At 42.9% G+C, this 22,238-nt stretch overlaps 1 protein-coding gene across 1 annotated transcript in view; it reads left to right on the top strand.

Annotated features, from left to right (window-relative positions):
• ADGRB3 (adhesion G protein-coupled receptor B3) overlaps nucleotides 1-22,238 on the top strand; it is a 1,794,610-nt gene that overhangs the window by 968,928 nt on the left and 803,444 nt on the right. Inside the window, exon 13 of the mRNA XM_029595665.1 lies at nucleotides 2,008-2,083. Coding sequence (XP_029451525.1) covers nucleotides 2,008-2,083 — 76 coding nt within the window. The remainder of the gene's footprint in view (nucleotides 1-2,007; nucleotides 2,084-22,238) is intronic.

Below are 22,238 nucleotides of genomic sequence, written 5' to 3'. Positions count from 1 at the left end.
CACTATAATGAGACATACACAACAGCCAGGGCTGTATAAAAAATATATTTGACCTTTTGAAAAGCCATATTTGATGAATTGACTGCCTAGGAGGAGCACTGCAGTATGTTTAAGGTTGATTGTAACCCCCCTAGCATGCCTGGGTTAGTATAGACAGGCTATAAGTATTTCAAATAAATAAATAAATAATGTCAAACAAAATAATTGGGGACTAGGGATGTGCAGACCAAAAGTTTAAGTTCATAAGTCCATAAGTCGAAAGGGGGTCCCATTTGCGGTCAATATGGACATATGGAGAATTCCATAAGTTGAGTCTATGTCCATATGTGCAAATAAAAATTTAAACCCGTCACCCGCCTTAATCCCGCCCCCCCCAAGACTTACCAAAACTCCCTGTGGTCCAGCGGGGTCAGGACGCCATTCCTGAACTCCTTTGCAAGGAGCATGTGACGTCGGCGTCACGTCGGAGTGACGCGGCATCACGTGATTCCCCTCGGGTTCGCTCCCGGAACCCTCGTTGGGCCCAAAAGGCACTTTTGGCCAGCTTGGGGGGGTCAGGAGGCCCCTCCAAGCTGGCCAAAAGTGCCGTTTGGGTCCAACGAGGGGTCCGGGAGCGGAACCGCAATGGACCACGTGACGTCGGCGTCACGTCGGAGTGATGCGGACGTCACGTGATTCCCCACGTGTCCGCTCCCGGACCCTCACGGAACTTTTGGCCAGCTTGGGGAGTTTTGGTAAGTCTTGGGGGGGGGGATTAAGGAGGGTGAGGGGTTTAAATTTTTATTTAGATCAACAATCGCGATTTCCAACGTATTCAACATAGCTATGTTGAATAAGTTGGAAATCCGATCGTTTACGCCTCATCATTTTTTTAAGTTAAAAAAAAAAATAAGTTGCATTTTCCATTTAAGTTCAAAACGAATGCACACCCCTATTGGGGACCATGTCACCCTTTGGTGTTCTGTTTCATCATGAAAATTAAAGAAGGTGAGACTGTATGATATAGCTTTTTTTTCCTGAATATTAATCTGTAAGTTTTTCACTATGGACAAATGTTTGTGCATTATATAAATAATATCACCCTGACAGGATGAGTCAGTTATGCACCATTATGTTTTGGATAATTTAGGACAAATTCTAAAATGCACTCTTCTCAAGAGTTTTGGATAGTTTGAAATAGGAGATTAAAATGTTTCAAATGCAACATCTTAAAAGTTCAGAGGCTGATATTCAAAAGCCATTTAGATGAATAACTGAAAACGTATCTGTCTAAATATCAAAACCAGCATATTGAGAGGCTTATCTGATTAAATTCTGGTCGCATAAGTCAGGGGTGCTCCGGGGGTGGGTGAGAGGCATTTCAAGGAGGAGCAGAACTAGCCATATGAGTTAACCAGCTAACTCTTATCGTGCTGTTGAGCTGTCCTAAAGTTAGCCAGAAAAACCATATCTGGCTAACTTTATGATAGCATGGTATATTCAGCAGTATGACCATTCCACTGAATATACCCTGCTAGTTAGCCAGATAAGTTTATCCAGCTAAAGAGCCAAGTCGCTCAACTGCCTTCATACTTTTTGCATGATATAGGGGTAGCATTATTATATGCCTTATTTATTTGAAACTTAAACAGTATGGTGGGTTTTATTTTGTACAGAGGTTTGAATTAGCCATAATTTGTTTTCCAAATAAATATCAATAAAAGAAGTCTCTTATAAGTAAGGTTATATACTACAGTAAATTTACTTCAGTGGTTATAACCCAAATATACAAGCCATGGATATTGAAGTTCAATGTCTACTACTACTACCACTACTCTCAGTCTGACCTGGAACAACTCACTTAAACTCCTTGTACATACATTTGGATTACAAGCACTTTATATTGTGAACATCTAAGAAGGAATGGTCAATGATAGCACTGTCTCAGTTATGAATATGAAAAATATTCTGCATTAGGAAAATTGTTGATTTGCATGTTTAACTTATTTCTCATAATTCATTTTTTAGAACTAGATGAATCTACTGTGTATGTCCTTGGAGCAGTACTTTACAAATCATTAGGACTTATTTTGCCTAGTTTAAGGTAAGAAATAATTTCACTTCCATGTAATGTCTAATTTATATTACTCATGTAAACTTTGATTGAGTGTATAAGAAGCCATTTTTGAACCAATCAGTTAGATCAGTGCTTATTAACTGGTGTACTGTAGCACAGCAGCACACGGGTGTGCCCATGGGAAGTCCTTGCTTGACGTTCCTCCTTCCTGCCAGCAGGAAGACAGCAGCAATTTATGCAGTGTCTGCTTTTCCTTAGGCTTTGCTCTGAAGTTTGAACTCAGAGGTCCCAATAGTTTTCTGGGACCTGCAAGCACTGTGTAATCAAACTTCTTAGAGAAAGAGGAGGTAGCAGACACATCATGAAGCAAGCACTGCTTTCATCCTGCTGGATGAGTGATGGGGGGGATGAAAGAGAAATTCTGGGGAGGATATGATGGAGGATCATAAGGTGGGAAGAATATGATAATTTCCCCATTACCATTGCTTTTGTAAATACCACCAATGCAGTCCTTTTCCAGGGCTTCCTTCCCAACCACATGCCATCTTTCCACTGATCTTTCCCTCTGTGGTTCATTGCAGCAGCAGCCAATGCTGCTGAGCAACCTGCTTTCATTCACTGCTGCCAACCAGGGTAGCATGCCAACAAAGTAAGTATAAAATTCCCAAATACATACATATTTTGAACCCTGGATTACAAGGAGACAACATGGGAGAAAGTGTGAACAAGCCTCATGGGGAAGAGGAGGAGGGAGTCAAAGAGTGAGGGGATGACTTAGCAAGATAAAGGACTGAGAAGAGATTGTGAGAGAGGAGGATATCAATTGGAGTATGAAAGATTAAAAAGATTGAGGGGAGAAAGACAGAGAGATATGATAATTGGTGGGCAAGGATTGTGTGACATTTTGATTGGTATGCCATGGGGAATGAACATACTGGAAAGTGAACTACAAAATAAGAAGAGTGGAGAAGAACTGAGCTGATTAAGCCTTACATTTATTTATTTTTATTTATTTATCAGGTTTTATATACCGTCATTCGGCTTCATTATAAAGCCATCATAACGGTTTACAAACATGGAAAGGTTACAAACATATTAACATGACTGTTAACAAAGAGAGACATCCGTTTGCAAAATTTTTAAATAGGTCTAGCACTACGGATTGCACTAAGGGGTACATGGGTAATATAGAAGATTTCTCAAAAAGTAGTCAAACATTACATTTCTTAGCTTCAAAATTTCAGATTTGCTACTGAAGACAGAGCATATTCAATAGGGATGTGCATTTGTTTAGGACGAATTAGGCAATTTCAACAAAATTGCCTAATTCCTCTTGGTCCAGGGACCCCAAAACCCAAACAGATTTTTCCCAAAATTTCGTGAAAAATTTGTTTTCGGGTTAGTGCGCGCTAAAGTTAAAATGTTAGCATGCTTTAACCCTGTTAGGGCCTCATTTTCCATCCTGATTGCACGGTCCTTTATCACGTGCAATACCAAAATGGGGGCAGAGTCGGCCCCGGAAGAGGAGGAGTTGGGGCGTCACCGGGGCCGACTCCGCGAAGACGCCGCGGACGAAGAAAAGGTAAGGCCCTTTTCACGTCTGAGTTCGTGCCCAATAGCTACACCTTCTATGGTGGCACTATTGGGTGCGAAACCGGCAGCGATCTCACCACGACGGTGCGATCGCTGCTGGCTAGTGCAGGCCTGCCCCCCGTTTCGGCCCCCCGCCCCTCATTCCCTAAAGTATCGCAGGCCTGCGATACTTTAGAAAATGAGGCCCTTAGTGCGCACTAACCTGAAATTCGGGTCCACCCAAATTTCAAATGCCTGAACTGCGGGAAATACAATATTTACCACAGTGGGCTGAAAACGAAGCTCGAACCAAAGGTTCAGGCTTTGCACATCCCTAATATTCAATACTTGCCTTGTCCACAACTCAGTCAATGATTATTTCATTCCTATGTACCCAGATCAATGGTGTATGCATTGAATTTAAGCATCTTTAAGACACTGCAAGAAGATGTTATCAAAATTGCTGAATTGCTAGAATGTGATAATGAGTCTATTTTTTGTTTGGTTTGGTATAGCTGAAATATAAAGGGAATTATTAAAAAAAATTAAAAACTCTTAGGATATTTTGTTTCGGTTAGTAGTGTGCACTAGCAAGTAGCACTCATTATTTTCCAGCATATCTGATCCTCTTACCATTCCCACAATCCTTCAATAGCTCTTCCATAGGAATCTCCTACCTAGAAAGGGCAGAGAATGGGTTCTGGTTGTATAATGCCACCAGTCAGTTGACCTTGTGACTGGCACCACTGTAAAAGAACCTGTCACAGTTGCAAAACCAACATGCACCATTGTAGGTCTGGACCTGGCTGGGCAGGAGCAACTCGGAGTCATTCCTGCCTCTTTCTATCCTGGAGACATCTGTGGAAAGGGTCAGGGAGCTTTTTTTTTTTTTAAGTTTTAGTTTATTTTGGTTCAGCAAATGAACTGAATTGAAATAAATATTAAACAAACTGAAACAGAAGTTAAAAAATAAAAACATAAGAGTGAGTTTCCAATCTAGAAGGGAGAAGTTTCCTTTTTACTTTGAGCCAAAGATCAGCTTTGCCACAGCCACACTGCCTTTAACATGGCAATTATAACAATGCCATATTCTGCTTATCACAATTATAGTAAATCAGATGTTAAATCCCAATTTAAATCAAATTATTATGCCATTTCTAATATGGCTTAGCATACAGACCCTTAATGTTCTATGACTTCCATGGATCTTCCAGAGATTTCTCAGCTCGTTTGAAGTGGGCTGCAAAAAAAATAATTAATTACAGATGGCTGAATATACTTTAGCATGCACTCATTTAAGAGGACTGCACTGTAATATGAAATATGCTGATGCAGTGAAAGAAATTTATTCAATTTTCTAGTGCATTATATTTTAATGCTTTGCACATTTATTATTGTAAATTGTTTAGTCCATTATTGAATATTTATATAATACGACTATTTTTCTTTTGCTAATTTAAATTGGCATAATGAATTTTTTTATAAGCCTATTTCTTTAATCATTGTTTCTTCAAGTGAATTTCAACTACTTAATGTTTCACAAATGAAAAATGTTAAAATAGCACTGGAGAGCTATTACAAATACAAAGTGTCTTTAATTTACAATAGATATTGTATATTCTCTTCTGAAATGAAAGATTAATCATTGATAAACAAAGTCATATGTGTGCAGCCCATTGAATGTCTACTTATAGTTTACTTCTGAACCTGCAGAAAACAGAAGCATTATGGCTGGGGAGAAGAATGATGGTGACTGTTAATGAGATATGTTTGAAGTTTAATGGGATTAGGGTACTCCTATTAGATGAAGTAAGAGATCTCAGATTTGGATTCAAGACTAACTTTATAGTCGCAGATAAAGAGGATAGCCAGGACTGCCATTTTAAATATCATTAGTATGCCAATTAAAACATAATATTCCAAAAGAAGAGTTTAGGACAATTATACAGGCATTAATCTTAAGTCACTTAGGCCTAGATTTTTCATTCCACTGTAAATATAGGGGAATGAAGAGCCATGACCATAAGAGCAGTGGCGGGGTGATAGCGTGCACCCGGCTGCATTGCAGTGATACATTTTTGCCCACCATGGTTGCAGATGCAGCACACACTATCGCACCCATAGTGCCCCTGCAAAAGGTGTAGTTATTTCCAGCGCTACTGCCAGCAATAATGCGTAAAACATTATCACCCGTAGCGCAACCGGGCCCAACATTTTTTAAATCCACCCAAACCCCTCCCCTTTCCTTAATTACAATTTTATCATCACGCGGTCATTATCATGTACATGCGATAAGGCCCTAATGCGCGTGATAATGGCCCATCGCATTTTGAAAAATAATCCTGTTAGACTGATGTAACTGCCCATTTATAGGGCTACTTAAAAAAATGTTGTGAGTTTTACAACTCTTGCAAAATGCTGTGGCAAGAGTAGTTACAGAGCCTGGGTATCATGAGAGGATTACTTCCAAGTAAACCAACGGTTAAAGTTTAAGATACTGGCTATAGTACATAAAGTGGTTGATTGTGAGGGTACCCATAGTCTTTCAGATCTTATAATCTTACATTCTACATCCAGTCAACTGTGTTTCTCCAACCAAAAGCTAATTTCAATTTCTTCTTTTAGAAATTAAAGACTTCAGGTTACAAAAAGTAGATTATTTGCCTTTGCTGGTCCTACACTGCAGAAAGTGTTACCAGTTATGATGAGGGAGAATGTCAACTATTTGCAGTTTCGGATTGCTTTTTAGGGAAACTTATGAGTTTTATTATTTCAAAATATAATTATTGTTTTAAATTTTATGTGTTTATTTTTTGTATTTTAAGAACGTTTTTGCTGTGATCTGAAAAGATTAATATTTTATTGGAATTCAGTAGAACACAAGGTTTTGTAAACACAATGTATACATCTTCAAGCACTGAATGCCTTAAGAATGCAATGGAGTTCTAGTTATCTCTGTAGAATATAGTCGGCCCCTTCCTGAACATTCTCATATTTTCTTGTCCTTCCTTTTTGCTTCCTGTGATTCATGTCCTACTATCCGAAACATCTTTAGAAATGTGTAAACGATTTGAAGTTGAACTCAAACTAGTGGATTTCAAAGAGGTTTGGTAGTTCATTGGAAAAATTGGATTATTTACAAATCTGCTAAAGAAATCCATAAAACCTTATCTAGTAGATTTTGCCTAGATCCAATCAAATTTGATGGCAATTTGAAGCACTATTCTTGAGCTAAACATTTGATTTCTTTCTAGTAAATAATATCTATTACCCACAATACCCAGTGCCCTTGGTCAGCGTCCATCCACCGCACAATCAGTGCCCACCCATGCTGGCAAAGTATAAACAGTAAACACAAATTGTCAATGTGTATGGGAAGTAGAAGAGGGAAGATATTTCCTTGACAGTGTGCACAAGAGTCAAGCTCAGACTTGCACTTTCTCTGCCTGGTAAATAAGAATTTGTCACTTTGACCTGCAGTGGACTGATCTGCCTTCTCCGTAATGATTATACATGCACACACTCGGGCGGATTTTAAAAGCCTTGCTCGCCAGCGAGCCTATTTTCCATAGGTTGCTGGCACGCGCAGAGCCCAGGGACGCGCGTAGGTCCAGGGGTTTTTGGAAGGGGGCGTGTCGGGGGCGGGACCCGATTACGCTGCGTTTCGGGGGCGGGGCACGGCGTTTTGGAGGTGGGACCGGGGGCATGGTGCCGGCCCGGGGGCGTGGTCCAGGCCTCCGGACCAGCCCCCGGGTTGGAGGACGGCGCGCCAGCAGTCTGCTGGCGCGTGTAGATTTACATCTGCTTCTCGCAGGCGTAAATCTACGGACAAAGGTAAGGGGGGAGTTTAGATAGGGCCGGGGGGGTGGGTTAGGTAGAGGAAGGGAGGGGAAGGTGAGGGGAGTGCGAAAGAGAGTTCCCTCTGAGGCCGCTCCGATTTCGGAGCGGCCTCGGAGGGAATGGAGGGAGGCTGCGCGGCTCGGCACGCGCCGGCTGCCCAAAATCGGCAGCCTTGCGCGCACCGATCCAGGATTTTAGAGGATACGCGCGGCTATGTGCGTATCTTATAAAATCCAGCGTACTTTTGTTTGCGCCTGCTGCGCAAACAAAAGTACGCGATCTCGCTGTTTTAAAAAATCTACCCCACTGAATGCATTTGTAAGATAAAGTTTATTCTTAAAAGTTTTTATGGAGAAGTAAGGAAATATTTATGGAGAAGTAAGGAAAGTATTTGGAAATATCTCTCTCAGACTGATTGACTTTTGGTAGTATAGCTGATACTGCCAGCTGCTTGTCTAGTGCCTAGTGTCATTTGTCCTCTGTCAGTTTGTAGCATAAGGAAGTGGGACATTTCAAGAAAGCATTTTTTTCCCTATTAAAGTATATTTTTCAGGCCAGTAACAAACTCTTCAGGAATATAAATAAATAAATAAATACATATCTAAGAGATATAACAGGAGTAAAGAGCATACCTTAAGCAAAGACCAGCGAATAATTGGATGACAAACACATAGTTTGCCATTGCTGAGTCAGTCTCACATGTTATTGCAGAATCTACATTTTCAACAGCAGTGAATCATGCAATATTAAAACACTATACAGAAAGAAGTTGCGTCAGTATAGCAGTATTGCTTATGGCACTGCCATAGTACATAAAATAAAGGCCACACGGGAAACAGAAAACCCTTTCCATGAAAAAATGAAGTGCATATTTGTGTGGGTAACAAACAAAGCAAAACTACCTGCGTAGTTTTGCTTTGATAATTTTGGCAAACCTGATGGGTAAAACCTATTCATTGGTTTTGCCTGTACTGAGGATAGTTTGATTATCTACTCCTTAGGGCTTTAGTTTACAGAGAGTGGCATTCTATGTCACAATACATCAATATGCACTGTAAATTATTGCATCACTACCACCTGGAAATATAATTCAACATCTGTAGCAGTCATTGAAAAGAGATGGCAACTGCCAAACTCTAAAAAAGCCATTGGGGAAATAGATGAGATTGAAAAGCTTTTGTTCAGAGAAGCAAGCAGGATTTTTCCAGTCTCCCTTCTACTGCAGCAAGCACCGTATCCTCCAGCTCAGCAGCAGCAACAGCAACACTTAAACTACTGTGCTCAATTAAGATATACAGTAGGTGCCCCTCCATCAACACTCCTTCCTCCCTTCTCTATCACCCCTTGAGTCCTAATTGGAACATGTCTGCTTATGCAGGTGCATAGCTCAGTACGTGCAGAGGCCTGTTTTAGGTCCTTGGTCTCAATATTGCTAAACATTTCCTTTGTGGACTTCAAAGATAAGCATTTATTCCCTTGCTGTACAACAAAATAGCAGTTGTTTGGGGAGTTGTGTGTGTATGTGTGTGTTGTGTGTGTATGTATGTGTTGTGTGTGTATGTTGTTTTTATTTTACCTGGATCTACCTATAATTTTATATCGAACACTTTGCTACAGACTACTGAAGCCTTTATAATGGAGGCCAGTCATACACATTTCTTAGCTATAGCATCCGACTTCATGATTTAATTGAATGTCCTAAAGTCCTGTTATGAGAATACAGCAGAACTGTTATGGTAATTTGAATATCCATTAGATATGTATTTTGCCTTTTTTCTAAACAATTTTAAATTAATAAGTCTGTAACTAAAGGCAGGCTTGTAGGATAGGCTGTAAATTAAAAATTCCCATTTGGAAATGCAGTCATTTATTATTGATAAAAGCAGAACCTTATTCTCCTCACCAGCTTCACACTTCACTCAAAACATGCAAATCAATCCAGTATAATCCTATTGCAGCAGTCAGCTACAGTACAGAGAATACTGCAAATCTACATTACACATTAACATGAAAAAAGTCATTTTAGTTACTAATGATGTCATCAGGGGCATACATTATGTCACAATTCTATATCAGCTTGCTGATGTCAGTGTTTCACATTTTATGCTTGTTTACTTTTCTTCATTTGAACTAGAGTTATTTAGTAAATCAGGCCTAAAGCTGGTTATGCTTCATTAGAGCTATTTATCAAGAAAATACAGCAAGTATTGACTAGTGTTTTTCATTATAATTGAACATGTCATTAAGTGCACTATTTCAGAATAAATGCATTATTGGTCCATAAATAGCATATTTTTAGTGTTATATTAATTCAGGTTGCCATAGACAATAGAACATTCTTCAATTATATCCACAAGTACTCTCTTTCAGGTTGGAAAATATGTTCTTTCCCAGAGCAGTCCTTTTAATTATTGTAGGTGGAAAATGTATTTTCTTGTCCTATATCATGCTGTCAATTATCAATGTTCTCACACTTGTCAGCTTTAATAATTCTCTGTTATATTTCACAATTTTTGTTTTTTATTATTTATTGCAAGTCCTGCCTCTTTACTCTGATCCCTTGTAAATATAAGAAAATAATATGTTTTATTCACTTCCTATATAGTTACTCTTAGACATAAAGAAATAGAGATTTATAAATGAATATCTAAGTAAGTTAACCAGCTAAGACTTATTCAGCTAACTTACAAGGAATATTCAGTAGCACGGCTATGCTGCTGAATATTCCTGATTAAATCACTAATTGATCATAAATCTTATCCAGCTAACTTACGGGTTTACTTTCTAAAGACTTATTGCACGCGATACGGCCGTATCGCATGGGATAAGCCTCAATCGCATATGAAAAAGCCCTTTTCGCGTGTGTTAGCAAGCAAATTCGATTCAGGGTGGAGTCAGGGCGGAGTCGGGGCGGCAAGGGGAGGATTCGGGGTGACGAGGGCGATGTCTTCGCTGGCGGCAATAATGTTACTAAAATTACTAACATTATTGTCACCAGTAGCGCACCGAATAGCGCCACCTTTCATGGTGGCGCTATTCGGTGCGAAAGCCGGCAGTGAAGATACCGCAGTGGTGTGAAGGCTGCGGGCTTTCACAGGCCTGCCCCCCCCCCTTTGCCTCCCCCAGCCCCCGTTTTCACTGGATTCATAATTCTGTGATGAATGATGAATCCAGGCCTTATCTAGTTAACTTAACTGGTAACTTTACCAGATATTTCTGGTGAAAGCTATTAGTGTAGCTGCATTTAAAGAAGGCTTAGACAATTTCCTGGAGGAAAATGTATTTACTTGTCCTGTATTATGCTGTCAATTTTCTATGTTCTCATCTTTGTCAGCTTTAATAATTCTCTGTTATATTTCACATACTTTGTTTTTATTATTTATTGCAAGTCCTACCTCTTTACCCTGATAACTATTATTAAGGTAGATCTGCAGAACTCCACTGATTATTCTTGGGATAAGCAGCTTGGAATCTATCTACTCCTTGGGATCCTGCCAGGTTCTTATGATCTGGATTGGCCACTTTTGGAAACAAGATGCTGGGCTTGATGGACCTTTGAGCTGACCCCGTATGTCAAGTCTTATGTACTTAACTGACTACGTCAACTGGATAAGTAACTCCTCCCCAAAATGTCCATTTACTGCCCATCACAGAGCCAGATAAATACTTATCCACATAAGTAGAGGCTACCTCCACTAAAATTAGAAGATCAATCAGCTGAAAAAAATCTTGTAACTCACACCCGTGATCTAGAGGCAATTTCAAAAAATACATTTCTATCAAACTCAAAGAAGGTTACAATCAACTCTTAACTCTTAAACTATTGAAACCACTTCTAAACCACTCTGATTTTAGAATGGTACTACAACTCTTGATACTTTCAAATACAGATTACTGCAATTCTCTCCTACTTGGCCTTCCATTATCCTCAATTCGACCACTACAAATTCTATAAAACACGGTGGCCAGAATTCTAACAGGCACAAAGAAATGTGACCATATAACACTGACATTAATATCCTTACACTGGCTAGCTATAAAGTACTGGATCGACTACAAAATCCTATGCATACTACATAGAATTATCTACGGAGAGCAAACAGACTGGCTAAATGCCACCATTCGCCTTCATGCCCCATAATGCAATCTACGACCCACAAATAAAGGTATATTTAATATTCCTTCAGTTCAATTGGCCCACCTTTGTCAGGTAAGAGACTGATCCCTCTCATTGGCAGGCACTAAAATATGGAATGCTCTGCCAGTAGAATTGAGACTACAATCAGATTTAAAGTCCTTTAGAAAGGAAGTTAATACTTTGCTATTTAAAAAGGCTTATTAGGATCCAACATAACAGTTATAAAATTATGACACAATAATCTCCCTTTTATCAAGTGCCTTTCCTGATTTTATTCTTTTTTTTTTAATTATGACTTATTGTACTTGATTTTATTTCTGTTTTATGTATTACTAACATAACACCTTTCCTTTGGATCTTAGTTACCACCTATCCTAATTTATTTATTTGCTAATAATTTATTCATTTATACATTTGTTGTTTTATTTGATGATATTGTAATTATGTGAATGATTGTGATGGTCCCCAACAATGATGGTATATAAAATCAATAAATTATACATAAATAAATAAATAAATAAATAAATAAATACTAAATGTGGCCAGATATTCAGCCATCGCCAATTAACTTGATAAGTCCTTACTTATACAGTTAAGTGGTACCAAATATTAAGAACATAAGAACATAAAAAATTGCCATGTTGGGTCAGACCAAAGGCCCATCAAGCCCAGCATCCTGTTTCCAACAGAGGCCAAACCAGGTCACAAGAACATGGCAAGTACCCAAACACTAAGAAGATCCCATGCTACTTATGCAATTAATAGCAGTGGCTATTAGCTAAGTGAACTTGATTAATAGCAGTTAATTGACCTCTCCTGCAAGAATGTATCCAAACCTTTTTTGAACCCAGCTACACTAACTGCACTAACCACATCCTCTGGCAACAAACTCCAGAGCTTAATTTTGAGTTGAGTGAAAAATAATTTTCTCTGATTAGTCTTAAATGTGCTACTTGCTAATTTCATGGAATGCCCCCTGGTCCTTCTATTATCTGAAAGTGTAAATAACCGAGTCACATCTACTCATTCAAGACATTTCATGATCTTAAAGACCTCTACAATATCCCCCCTCAGCCATCTCTTCTCCAAGTTGAACAGCCCCTACTTCTTTAACCTTTCCTCATAGGGGATCTGTTCCATTCCCTTTATCATTTTCATTGCCCTTCTCTGTACTTTCGCCATTGCAACTATATCATTTTTGAGATGCGGTGACCAGAATTGTACACAGTATTCAAGGTGCGGTCTCACCATGGAGCGAAACAGAGGCATTATGACATTTTCCGTTTTATTAACCATTCCCTTTCTAATAATTCCTAACATTCTGTTTGCTTTTTTGATTGCTGCAGCACACTGAGCCCATGATTTCAAAGTATTAACCACTATGATGCCTAGATCTTTTTCCTGGGTGTAGCTCCTAATATGGAACCTAATATTGTGTAACTACAGCAAGGGTTATTTTTCCCTATATGCAACACCTTGCACTTGTCCACATTAAATTTCATCTGCCATTTGGATGCCCAATCTTCCAGTCTTGCAACGTCCTCCTGTAATATATCACAATCCTCTTATGATTTAACTACTCTGAATAATTTTGTATCATCCGCAAATTTGATAACCTCACTCGTCATATTCCTTTCCAGATCATTTATAAATATATTGAAAAGCACTGGTCCAAGTACAGATTCCTGAGGCATTCCTCTGTTTACCCTTTTCCACTGAGAAAATTGACAATTTAATTCTACTCTCTGTTTCCTGTCTTTTAACCAGTTTGTAATCCATAAAAGGACATCGCCTCATATCCCATGACTTTTTAGTTTTCTAAGAAGCCTATCATGAGGGACTTTGTCAAACACCTTCTGAAAATCCAAATACACTACATCTACTGGTTAACCTTTATACACATGTTTATAAACCCCTTCAAAAAAATGAAGCAGATTTGTTAGGCAAGACTTCCCATGAGTAAATCCACGTTGACTGTGTTCCATTAAATCATATCTTTCTAGATGCTCTACGATTTTGCTCTTTAGAATAGTTTCCATTAGGGATGTGAATAGTTTTAGGACGATTAAAATTATCGTCCGATAATTTTAATATCGTCTTAAACCGTTATGGAACACAATACAATACAGATTCTAACGATTTATCGTTATAAATCGTTAGAATCGTGAGCCGGCACATTAAAACCCCCTAAAACCCACCCCCGACCCTTTAAATTAAATCCCCCACCCTCCCGAATCCCCCCCCAAATAACTTAAATAACCTGCGGGTCCAGCGGCGGTCCGGAACGGCAGCGGTCCGGAACGGGCTCCTGCTCCTGAATCTTGTCGTCTTCAGCCGGCGCCATTTTCCAAAATGGCGCCGAAAAATGGCGGCGGCCATAGACGAAAAAGATTGGACGGCAGGAGGTCCTTCCGGACCCCCGCTGGACTTTTGGCAAGTCTCGTGGGGGTCAGGAGGCCCCCCACAAGCTGGCCAAAAGTTCCTGGAGGTGCAGCGGGGGTCAGGGAGCGATTTCCCGCCACGAATCGTTTTCGTACGGAAAATGGCGCCGGCAGGAGATCGACTGCAGGAGGTCGTTCAGCGAGGGTTCCGGCGCCTCGCTGAACGACCTCCTGCAGTCGATCAGCGAGGGTTCCGGCGCCTCGCTGAACGACCTCCTGCAGTCGATCTCCTGCCGGCGCCATTTTCCGTACGAAAACGATTCGCGGCGGGAAATCGCTCCCTGACCCCCGCTGGACCTCCAGGAACTTTTGGCCAGCTTGTGGGGGGCCTCCTGACCCCCACGAGACTTGCCAAAAGTCCAGCGGGGGTCCGGAAGGACCTCCTGCCGTCCAATCTTTTTCGTCTATGGCCGCCGCCATTTTTCGGCGCCATTTTGGAAAATGGCGCCGGCTAAAGACGACAAGATTCAGGAGCAGGAGCCCGTTCCGGACCGCTGCCGTTCCGGACCGCCGCTGGACCCGCAGGTTATTTAAGTTATTTGGGGGGGGTTCGGGAGGGTGGGGGATTTAATTTAAAGGGTCGGGGGTGGGTTTTAGGGGGTTTTAATGTGCCGGTTTTTCGATTTTTCGATTTTTCATGATTTTTAACGATTTTTCACGATATTTTACCCCCCCAAACGGCAACAATACGATTCCCTCCCCCTCCCAGCCGAAATCGATCGTTAAGACGATCGAGTACACGATTCACATCCCTAGTTTCCATTATTTTTCCTGGCACTGAAGTCAGGCTCACTGGTCTATAGGGATGTGCAACAGAGATGGATACATTCGATTTGGTATTCATATTTGTCGGGACCCAAATCCATTACATCCGTTTCCGGGGAACCCTGATTCGTCCATTAGTTACATATGGTATTCATTTCCATTTAAAGTTAAAAAAAAAACAAAACCATCCCACCCCTTTAACCTTAATTAACTACAATCCCCCACCCTCCTGACCCCCCCCCCCCCCCCCCCCAAGACTTCCCAAAAGTCCCTGGTGGGCCAGAAAGGGTCCTGGAGTATTCTCCTGCTTTCGGGCCGTCGGCTGCCGATATTCAAAATGGTGCCGATAGCCTTTGCCCTTACTATGTCACAGGGGCTACCAGTGCCATTGGTCGGCCCCTGTCACATGGTAGGAGGAATGGATAGCCGGTGCCATCTTGTGCTCCTACCATGTGACAGGGGCTGACCAATGGCACCGCTAGCCCCTGTGACATAGTAACGGCAAAGGCTATCGATGCCATTTTGAATACTGGCAGCTGATGGCCCGAGTGCAAGAGATTGCTCCAAGACCCCCACTCAACCACCAGGGACTTTTGGAAAGTCTTGGGGGAGCCATTGCTTCTACCATGTTACAGAGAGAAAACTGACTTAACACCGCCCCCGCTCCAATAGCAGATGTGTCGACTTCTATGATGAATGGGTGTCTAGGGTCTGGATTTTGTAGGCAAGAGCCAGAGCAGAAGGCTTCTTTTAGTGTATGAAAGACGGCTTGTGCCTTGGGAGTCCACACATAAGTGTTAGCCCTTTTCTTTGTCATGGAGGTGAGCGGAGCAGCTAGGGTAGAGTAATTAGCAATAAAGCTTCTGTAATAGTTTGTAAAGCTAAGGAAGCATTGCAAAGCACGGAGGCCAACTGGCTGGGGCCAGTCTCAGATACCTTGATGTTTTTCTGGATCCATGGAGAATCCTTTGTCGGAGTTGATATACCCTAAGAAGGGCAGACGGTTTTGCTCGAAAATGCATTTTTCCAACTTGGCGTAGAGTTGGTTCTCTCTTAAGCATTTAAGTACAGTCTTGACATGATCACGATGTGATTCTAGATCTTTTGAAAAGATCAGGATGTCATCCAGGTATACGACTACAAAGGTATATATATGAGATCTTGAAGGATTTCGTTCATGAGACGTTGAAAAACAGCAGGGGCATTACATAGGCCGAAGGGCATCACGATGTACTCGTAGTGACCATCCCTAGTGTTAAATGCTGTTTTCCAGATATCTTCTGGTTGGATACGTACCAAATTTTACGCACCCCTCAGATCCAACTTAGTAAAGATTTGAGCCCCTTGGAGGTGATCAAACAACTTGTTGATGAGGGGTAATGGGTATCTGTCTTTTTGGGTGATGGCATTAATCCCTCTATAATCAATACAGGGATGTAGTCCTATGTCTTTTTTTCTTGACGAAGAAAAGCCCACTCCATTGAGAGATCTGATGAACTCTTTTTCTAGGTTCTCTTTAAAATACTCGGATATGGCGAGGGTTTCAGGGTGAGACAATGGGTAGGTTCTGCCCTTGGGGGGCATCATGCCCAGCAGAAGTTCTATAGGGCAATTCAGTTTGCGCAGTGGAGGTAACATGTCTGCCTTCTGCTTTGAGAAGACATCTTCAAACTCAGTGAACTGGGTAGGCAACCCAGTAATGTGGTAGATTTCATGACGTTTACCACTGGGGATACTTGTCGTAGACAGGTCTTCTGGCATTTGGGATCCCAGTGTACCAACTGCAGGGAATGCCAATCGAACAGAGGTCCATGGACCTGGAGCCTGGCAGCTCCAGGATGACAGGGTGTGTTGAACGTTTCAGCACATAGAAGGACATCTCCTCCTCGTGGAGAGTGCCCACAGTAAGACGGATGGCCACTGCTCGGTGGGTGATGAGTCCTGGAAGGTGTTTTCCTTGGATGGATGCAATGTAGAGACTCACCTCCAGTGGTAGTAGAGGGATGTTCAGGGGCTTAACGACGTCATCCATAATGAAGTTGCCACTTGCCCCTGAATCAACAAGGGCAGTGGTGGCAAAGAATTGAGACTCAATTCCAAGGGAAACTGGAAGTAGAAGTTGGGGGCCGGTAACAGTAGCACCCAAGCTTGGGAGCCCCGCCGAGCTCAGGGGTTTGAATTTCCCGTCCAAACTAGGCAGAATTGCCGAAGATGTCTGGAAGCACCACAGTAAAGGCAGAGACCTTTCTTTCTCAGATGAAGACGTTCAGTCGAAGACAGTTGACCACGGTTAACCTGCATGGGTTCTTCAGTATGCAGTGGTGGTGCCAAGGAAGTCTTGGATGGAGGACTTTTGTCACGCATTGGGCATGGAGTAGGAGATCTCGAGGCCTTTACATCTAGGCGCCATTGCTGGAGTCAGTGGTCGATCTTCCCAGTGAGGGAGATCAGGTCCTCTAGAGACGTTGCCAGTCTTATCCTGGCCTTCTCGAAGAGATCTGTCACCACCTCAGATCTCCACTGAACCTGATACAACTCTTCAGGTAGGCGAAGTCCTCGACGTCCATCAGTGTCGAGGGAGATGGGAATACCTCTTATCCTGAGAGGGTTATGGAGCTGAGGAAAATTTGTGGGAACCTTACCACAATATGCTTGACAAGGACCTACTTAGAGCCTTCCACAGGGCTTACCCTGAAAAACCTCGCCCGCATAGAGGGAGGCCTAGAAGGAGGGATACTGTTGCATGCCCCATCAGTGCTTTGCCCACGCACAGGCCTGCTCACCTTTCCAACTCCACTGCAGGCCCTGGGTCAGCCTCTCTGGCAGCTGCTGCTAGCTCCTCCAGGCCTCAGCGCCCCACGCGGTGGTCGCCGGGCCTTCCTCAGCACACCAGGCCTTATTGGGCCAGGGGTGGGTCCAAGCTCCGCGGCGTACCCTGGTTGAACGTACTATTAAAGGAAGTGCCTACCTGCACTTCCTTGCCTTGGCAATCGGGTTGACACCATGTGTGTACTGAGTTTGCCTCCATGTCTCATAGCCTGTTCCAGTCTTGTTCCAGTCTTGTTCCAGTCTCATTCCAGTGTTGTTCCAGCATCCTCGGGCCCCCGGGTCGGGTGATCGCGCGCCAGCAGCCCGCTGGCGCACGTAGATTTACGTCTGCTTTTAGCAGGTGTAAATCATGAAACAAAGGTAAGGGTTTTTTTTAGATAGGGCCGGGGGGTGGGTTAGGTAGGGGAAGGGAGGGGAAGGTGGGGGGAGGGCGAAGGAAAGTTCCCTCCGAGGCCACTCCGAAATTGGAGCGGCCTCAGAGGGAACAGGCAGCGCGCGCTGGGCTCGGCACGCGCAGGTTGCACAAATGTGCACCCCCTTGCGCGCGCCAACCCCGGATTTTATAAGACACGCGTGGCTACGCGCGTATCTTATAACATCCAGCATACTTTTGTTTGCGCCTGGTGAGCGAACAAAAGTACGCGATTGCGCAAATTTTTAAAATCTACCCCTAAGAGTTTCAAATATAAAAGTCCAATCTACATGAGGGGAAATGCTTCCTCTTACTAACTTCTATGGATTTTACTAACAGAGCATCTCCATTTAACAAAGCCACCCCGATCTTCCCCTATCAACTTAGGTACTATTTGTGCCAATTTGTCAGCCATAGTCTTTGCTAAAAGTTTCACATCAAAATTAAAAAGGGAAATTGGCCTATATGATTTTGGGAGCATAAGATTTTTCCCAGCTTTCCGCAACACTGTAATAAGAGCTGCATTAGGAGAGATAGGGAAATTACCCACCTGTACTAAATGCTCAAACATCCATTCCTATAATTAATTGGTAGCAATATTGTTAAAAATTCAGCAAAATAACCATCAGAACTAGAAATTTTAAAATAAACCAGATTGTTGCATCCCCTTTTGAATCTCTAAAGGCTTAATTGCTGCATTAAAAAGTTTCACCTGGTCCAATGATAGTTTAGGAAGTCTGACTGTCATTAAATATTGTTTATGTTATATACATTATCGGGGCTAACAGTGTATAGGGTTTTATGAAATATACAAAAAATATTACACATAATTTTATTTGTGTTAACCATGTCACCAGAAGAGTTCTGCATAGCAAAGACAAATTTTTGTCCTCTCCAATATTTCTAGAACGACTTCGATCTTATTAACAAAATTCATGAATTTTGTAATGACCAATCATGCCCTGCTTTGATTCAGGTTTTTAAGTCCTAGCCTGGATTCATGGCAGGTGAGGTACCTAGCCCAAAAGCATGCAACAGCTAGTATTTCAATATTAAAGCTAAATCTATCTCATTGATAGCCTCCAGAAATCCTATAAAGTGCAAATTACTTCTCCAGTACCAATTTTCAAGGTCCTCAAGTTTCGCAGCATGCTTGTCACTTATTATATTTAGGTATTGTTCCTCGGCCTCCAAGGACTGCACATGCTCATCCAAACCTGTGACTTGTACTTCTTCTTCCTGTATCTGTTTTTTGGTGTCGGTGAGAAGTGAATAGACTTCATCAAACTTTGTATGCACTTTACCAAATTTGTCTTCCAATGCTGCAACTACCATGGAGGCCATCTTGCTCATTCGAACACAGAAGACTCTGGAGAGAAGGAGTTGCTCAACATGTCTGTCATCTTACCATTCAAGGCTTTGGTTTTATCCTTTTCCCGTCTTTGCAATTTGGTCGACATATTCAGTCCAGTCTGATTAGCTGGGTGTCAGAATATGTCCTCATGCTTATCATATTGTCAGATCTACTTTGGCATAAAAATAAAGTCAGAGCCATTTATATATATCTATATATATATATATTTATTTATTTTATATTTTTATATTATGCCTTTCTGCACTTCAAAGCAGATTACATTCAGGTACTATAGTCATTTATTTAAAATGTGATGGAAAGTGTGGTTGTGGAGCTGATAAGGATCAAGTCCCTACCCTACCATCACATCACGTGACTCCCTTTCCTTAACTACTTTATTTAGCTCCTCATGAGTTCACTTTTCTAAATATTGATTGAGCTTTGCCTCACTTTCAATCTTATTTCTGTTCATTTTCGGCTGAATTTTAAAATGACCACGTGCATAAAAACGGGGGTTATGCACATGGTCTGGCCTTGCGCACACCTCACACATTTTCAAAGGGGCCTGGCCATGTGCGTAACCCCTGTTACGTGCAGAACTGCTGGGTCCAGAGAAAGGAGCAGTCCTGGGGGTGGAGAAGGGAATTCCTTGGAGTTGGGAGGGGTGGGGCTAGAGGCAGCCGGTACAGCAGCCATTTGCCACTATGTCAGGGAAGTGCAAGTTGTTACTGCTCCTGAAGAAAACAAGACATAAAATAAAAAATTTGGGGTTAGATAGGATAGGGATAGAGGGCGGGAAGGAGAGAGGAAGAGGGAAGAAGTTCAGTTAGGTGGGTTGAAAAGTTCCCTCCCAGTCTGCTCCTTAATTGGAGTAGACTGGGAGGGAACTAGGAGAGACCTAATGTCATCGCTGCGTGGAGGTTGCATAATTTCTCCTCCCTCTTGCATGCACCGCCCGCACATACGCCAGTGGATTATAACATCCAGCACCCATGTGCGCACGGCCCTCGGATTTTATAACATGCATGTGCCGGCGTGCACATGTGATAAAATCTGTGCATCCATGCATGCGTGCCAGGAAGCTCGTGAGTATGGATGCGCACGTGCACTTTATAAAATCTACCCCTTTATGTGGTACTGCTCCAGTGAACACTGAACAGAAATATCTGATAAGAAATTTTGTTTTTTCTTTATCATCTTCTATATATTCTTCCACTTCACTTCCGAGTTTCATAATGCCACTTTTGTGTTTTCTTCTAGAACTAACACATCCTTTTATCACTAACACTAGTTTCAATTTGGAGGATTTTCTCCACCTCTTGGAGAATGATAGTTCTGAAGTCAGACAGAGGAATACTGTTTGCAGGGAGCTGCTAAAGGAACTGTCAAGGGTGGTATGGAGGTATTTACGTTAGATGAGTGGATGGGGATACATCAAAGAGGGAGTATATACAGATTGAATTTTATCCAAGGAGACTTCTGCTATAGAGGAAAACATCCATTGTGATGGGTCCATGGGTGTCTCCTTTCTCTCTCTCTGTTGCGGTCCCGGTCGCTAGGCTAGCGACCGGGTCCTTACCTTTCTGCTGCCTCTCCCGGTCTCGCCGCGTTCCGTTGCTCCTGGGGCCTGCAGGGCCGCATGGCAGCGTCTCTCTCCACGTGGAGACGCTGCCGAGGGACGACTCAGACTCCTCCCACTGCCAGGCAACGCGCGCGCGCGCGAGCAGGGGGCTCTTAAAGGTCCAGCACCCGGAAGTGCTGAACCGCCCCGTTCCTGACGTCAGACGCTGGCCGGCTATTTAAACCAGCGTCTGACTTCCTTGCTTTGCCTTTGCAACGATGTCACTCTACTGTGTGCTTAGTTGCTTCCCAGCGTTGCTTTCAGCCTTGGTTCCTGCTTGTTCCAGCCGTGCCTTGCTTCCAGCTCCGGTTCCTGCTTGTTCCAGCCGTGCCTTGCTTCCAGCCCTGGTTCCTGCTTGTTCCAGCCGTGCCTTGCTTCCAGCTCCGGTTCCAGCTTGTTCCAGCCGTGCCTTGCTTCCAGCCCTGGTTCCTGCTTGTTCCAGCCGTGCCTTGCTTCCAGCTCCGGTTCCAGCTTGTCCCAGCCGTGCCCTGCTTCCAGGTCAGGTTCTGTTTGGTCCTGCTGTGCCTTGGCTCCAGCTCTGGGCTCTACTTGCTGTCTACATATCCTGACTCCAGCTCCGGTTCCTGATTCTCCTTGTCTTCTGCCAGCCACGAACCTTGGTCTTCTTCACGATTCTCCTTTGTCTTCAGCCAGCCACGAACCTTGGTCTTCTTCACGATTCTCCTTTGTCTTCAGCCAGCCACAAACCTTGGTCTTCTTCACGATTCTCCTTTGTCTTCTGCCAGCCTCGAACCTTGGTCTTCTTCACGATTCTCCTTTGTCTTCAGCCAGCCATGATCCTCGGACTTCCTCACGATTCTCCTCGTCCTTCAGCCAGCCACAGACCTTGGACTCATTCACGATTCTCCTAAGTCCCAGCGACTCGGACCCCTACGGGCTCCTCCTGGGGGGGTCTTGGGTTTCCAGGGTGAAGACGCCATCAGTCCGCTCCAGCTGAGTGCCGCCTCCCGGCTTATTAACTTCTGTGGACGCTGTCCACCTCAGCCGGCCCAAGGGTCCACTATTGACTTTACTCATAACATAACAGTTTGCAAAGGCCATGGACTCGGCGGACTCCGCTCCTATGCAGGCCATCCCTGGCATGGCCCAAAGAATCCAGCAGCAACAGCAATGTCTGGAAGTCTTGGCTGCTACGGTGGATCGCCTAGCCAGTCGCTTGGACGCCAATCCTCCTCCGGTGGCACAACCC

This window comes from Rhinatrema bivittatum, chromosome 3, assembly GCF_901001135.1.
Source record: "Rhinatrema bivittatum chromosome 3, aRhiBiv1.1, whole genome shotgun sequence".
Classification (NCBI taxonomy): Eukaryota; Metazoa; Chordata; class Amphibia; order Gymnophiona; family Rhinatrematidae; genus Rhinatrema; species Rhinatrema bivittatum.
This window is presented reverse-complemented; position numbering and strand designations above follow the sequence as displayed.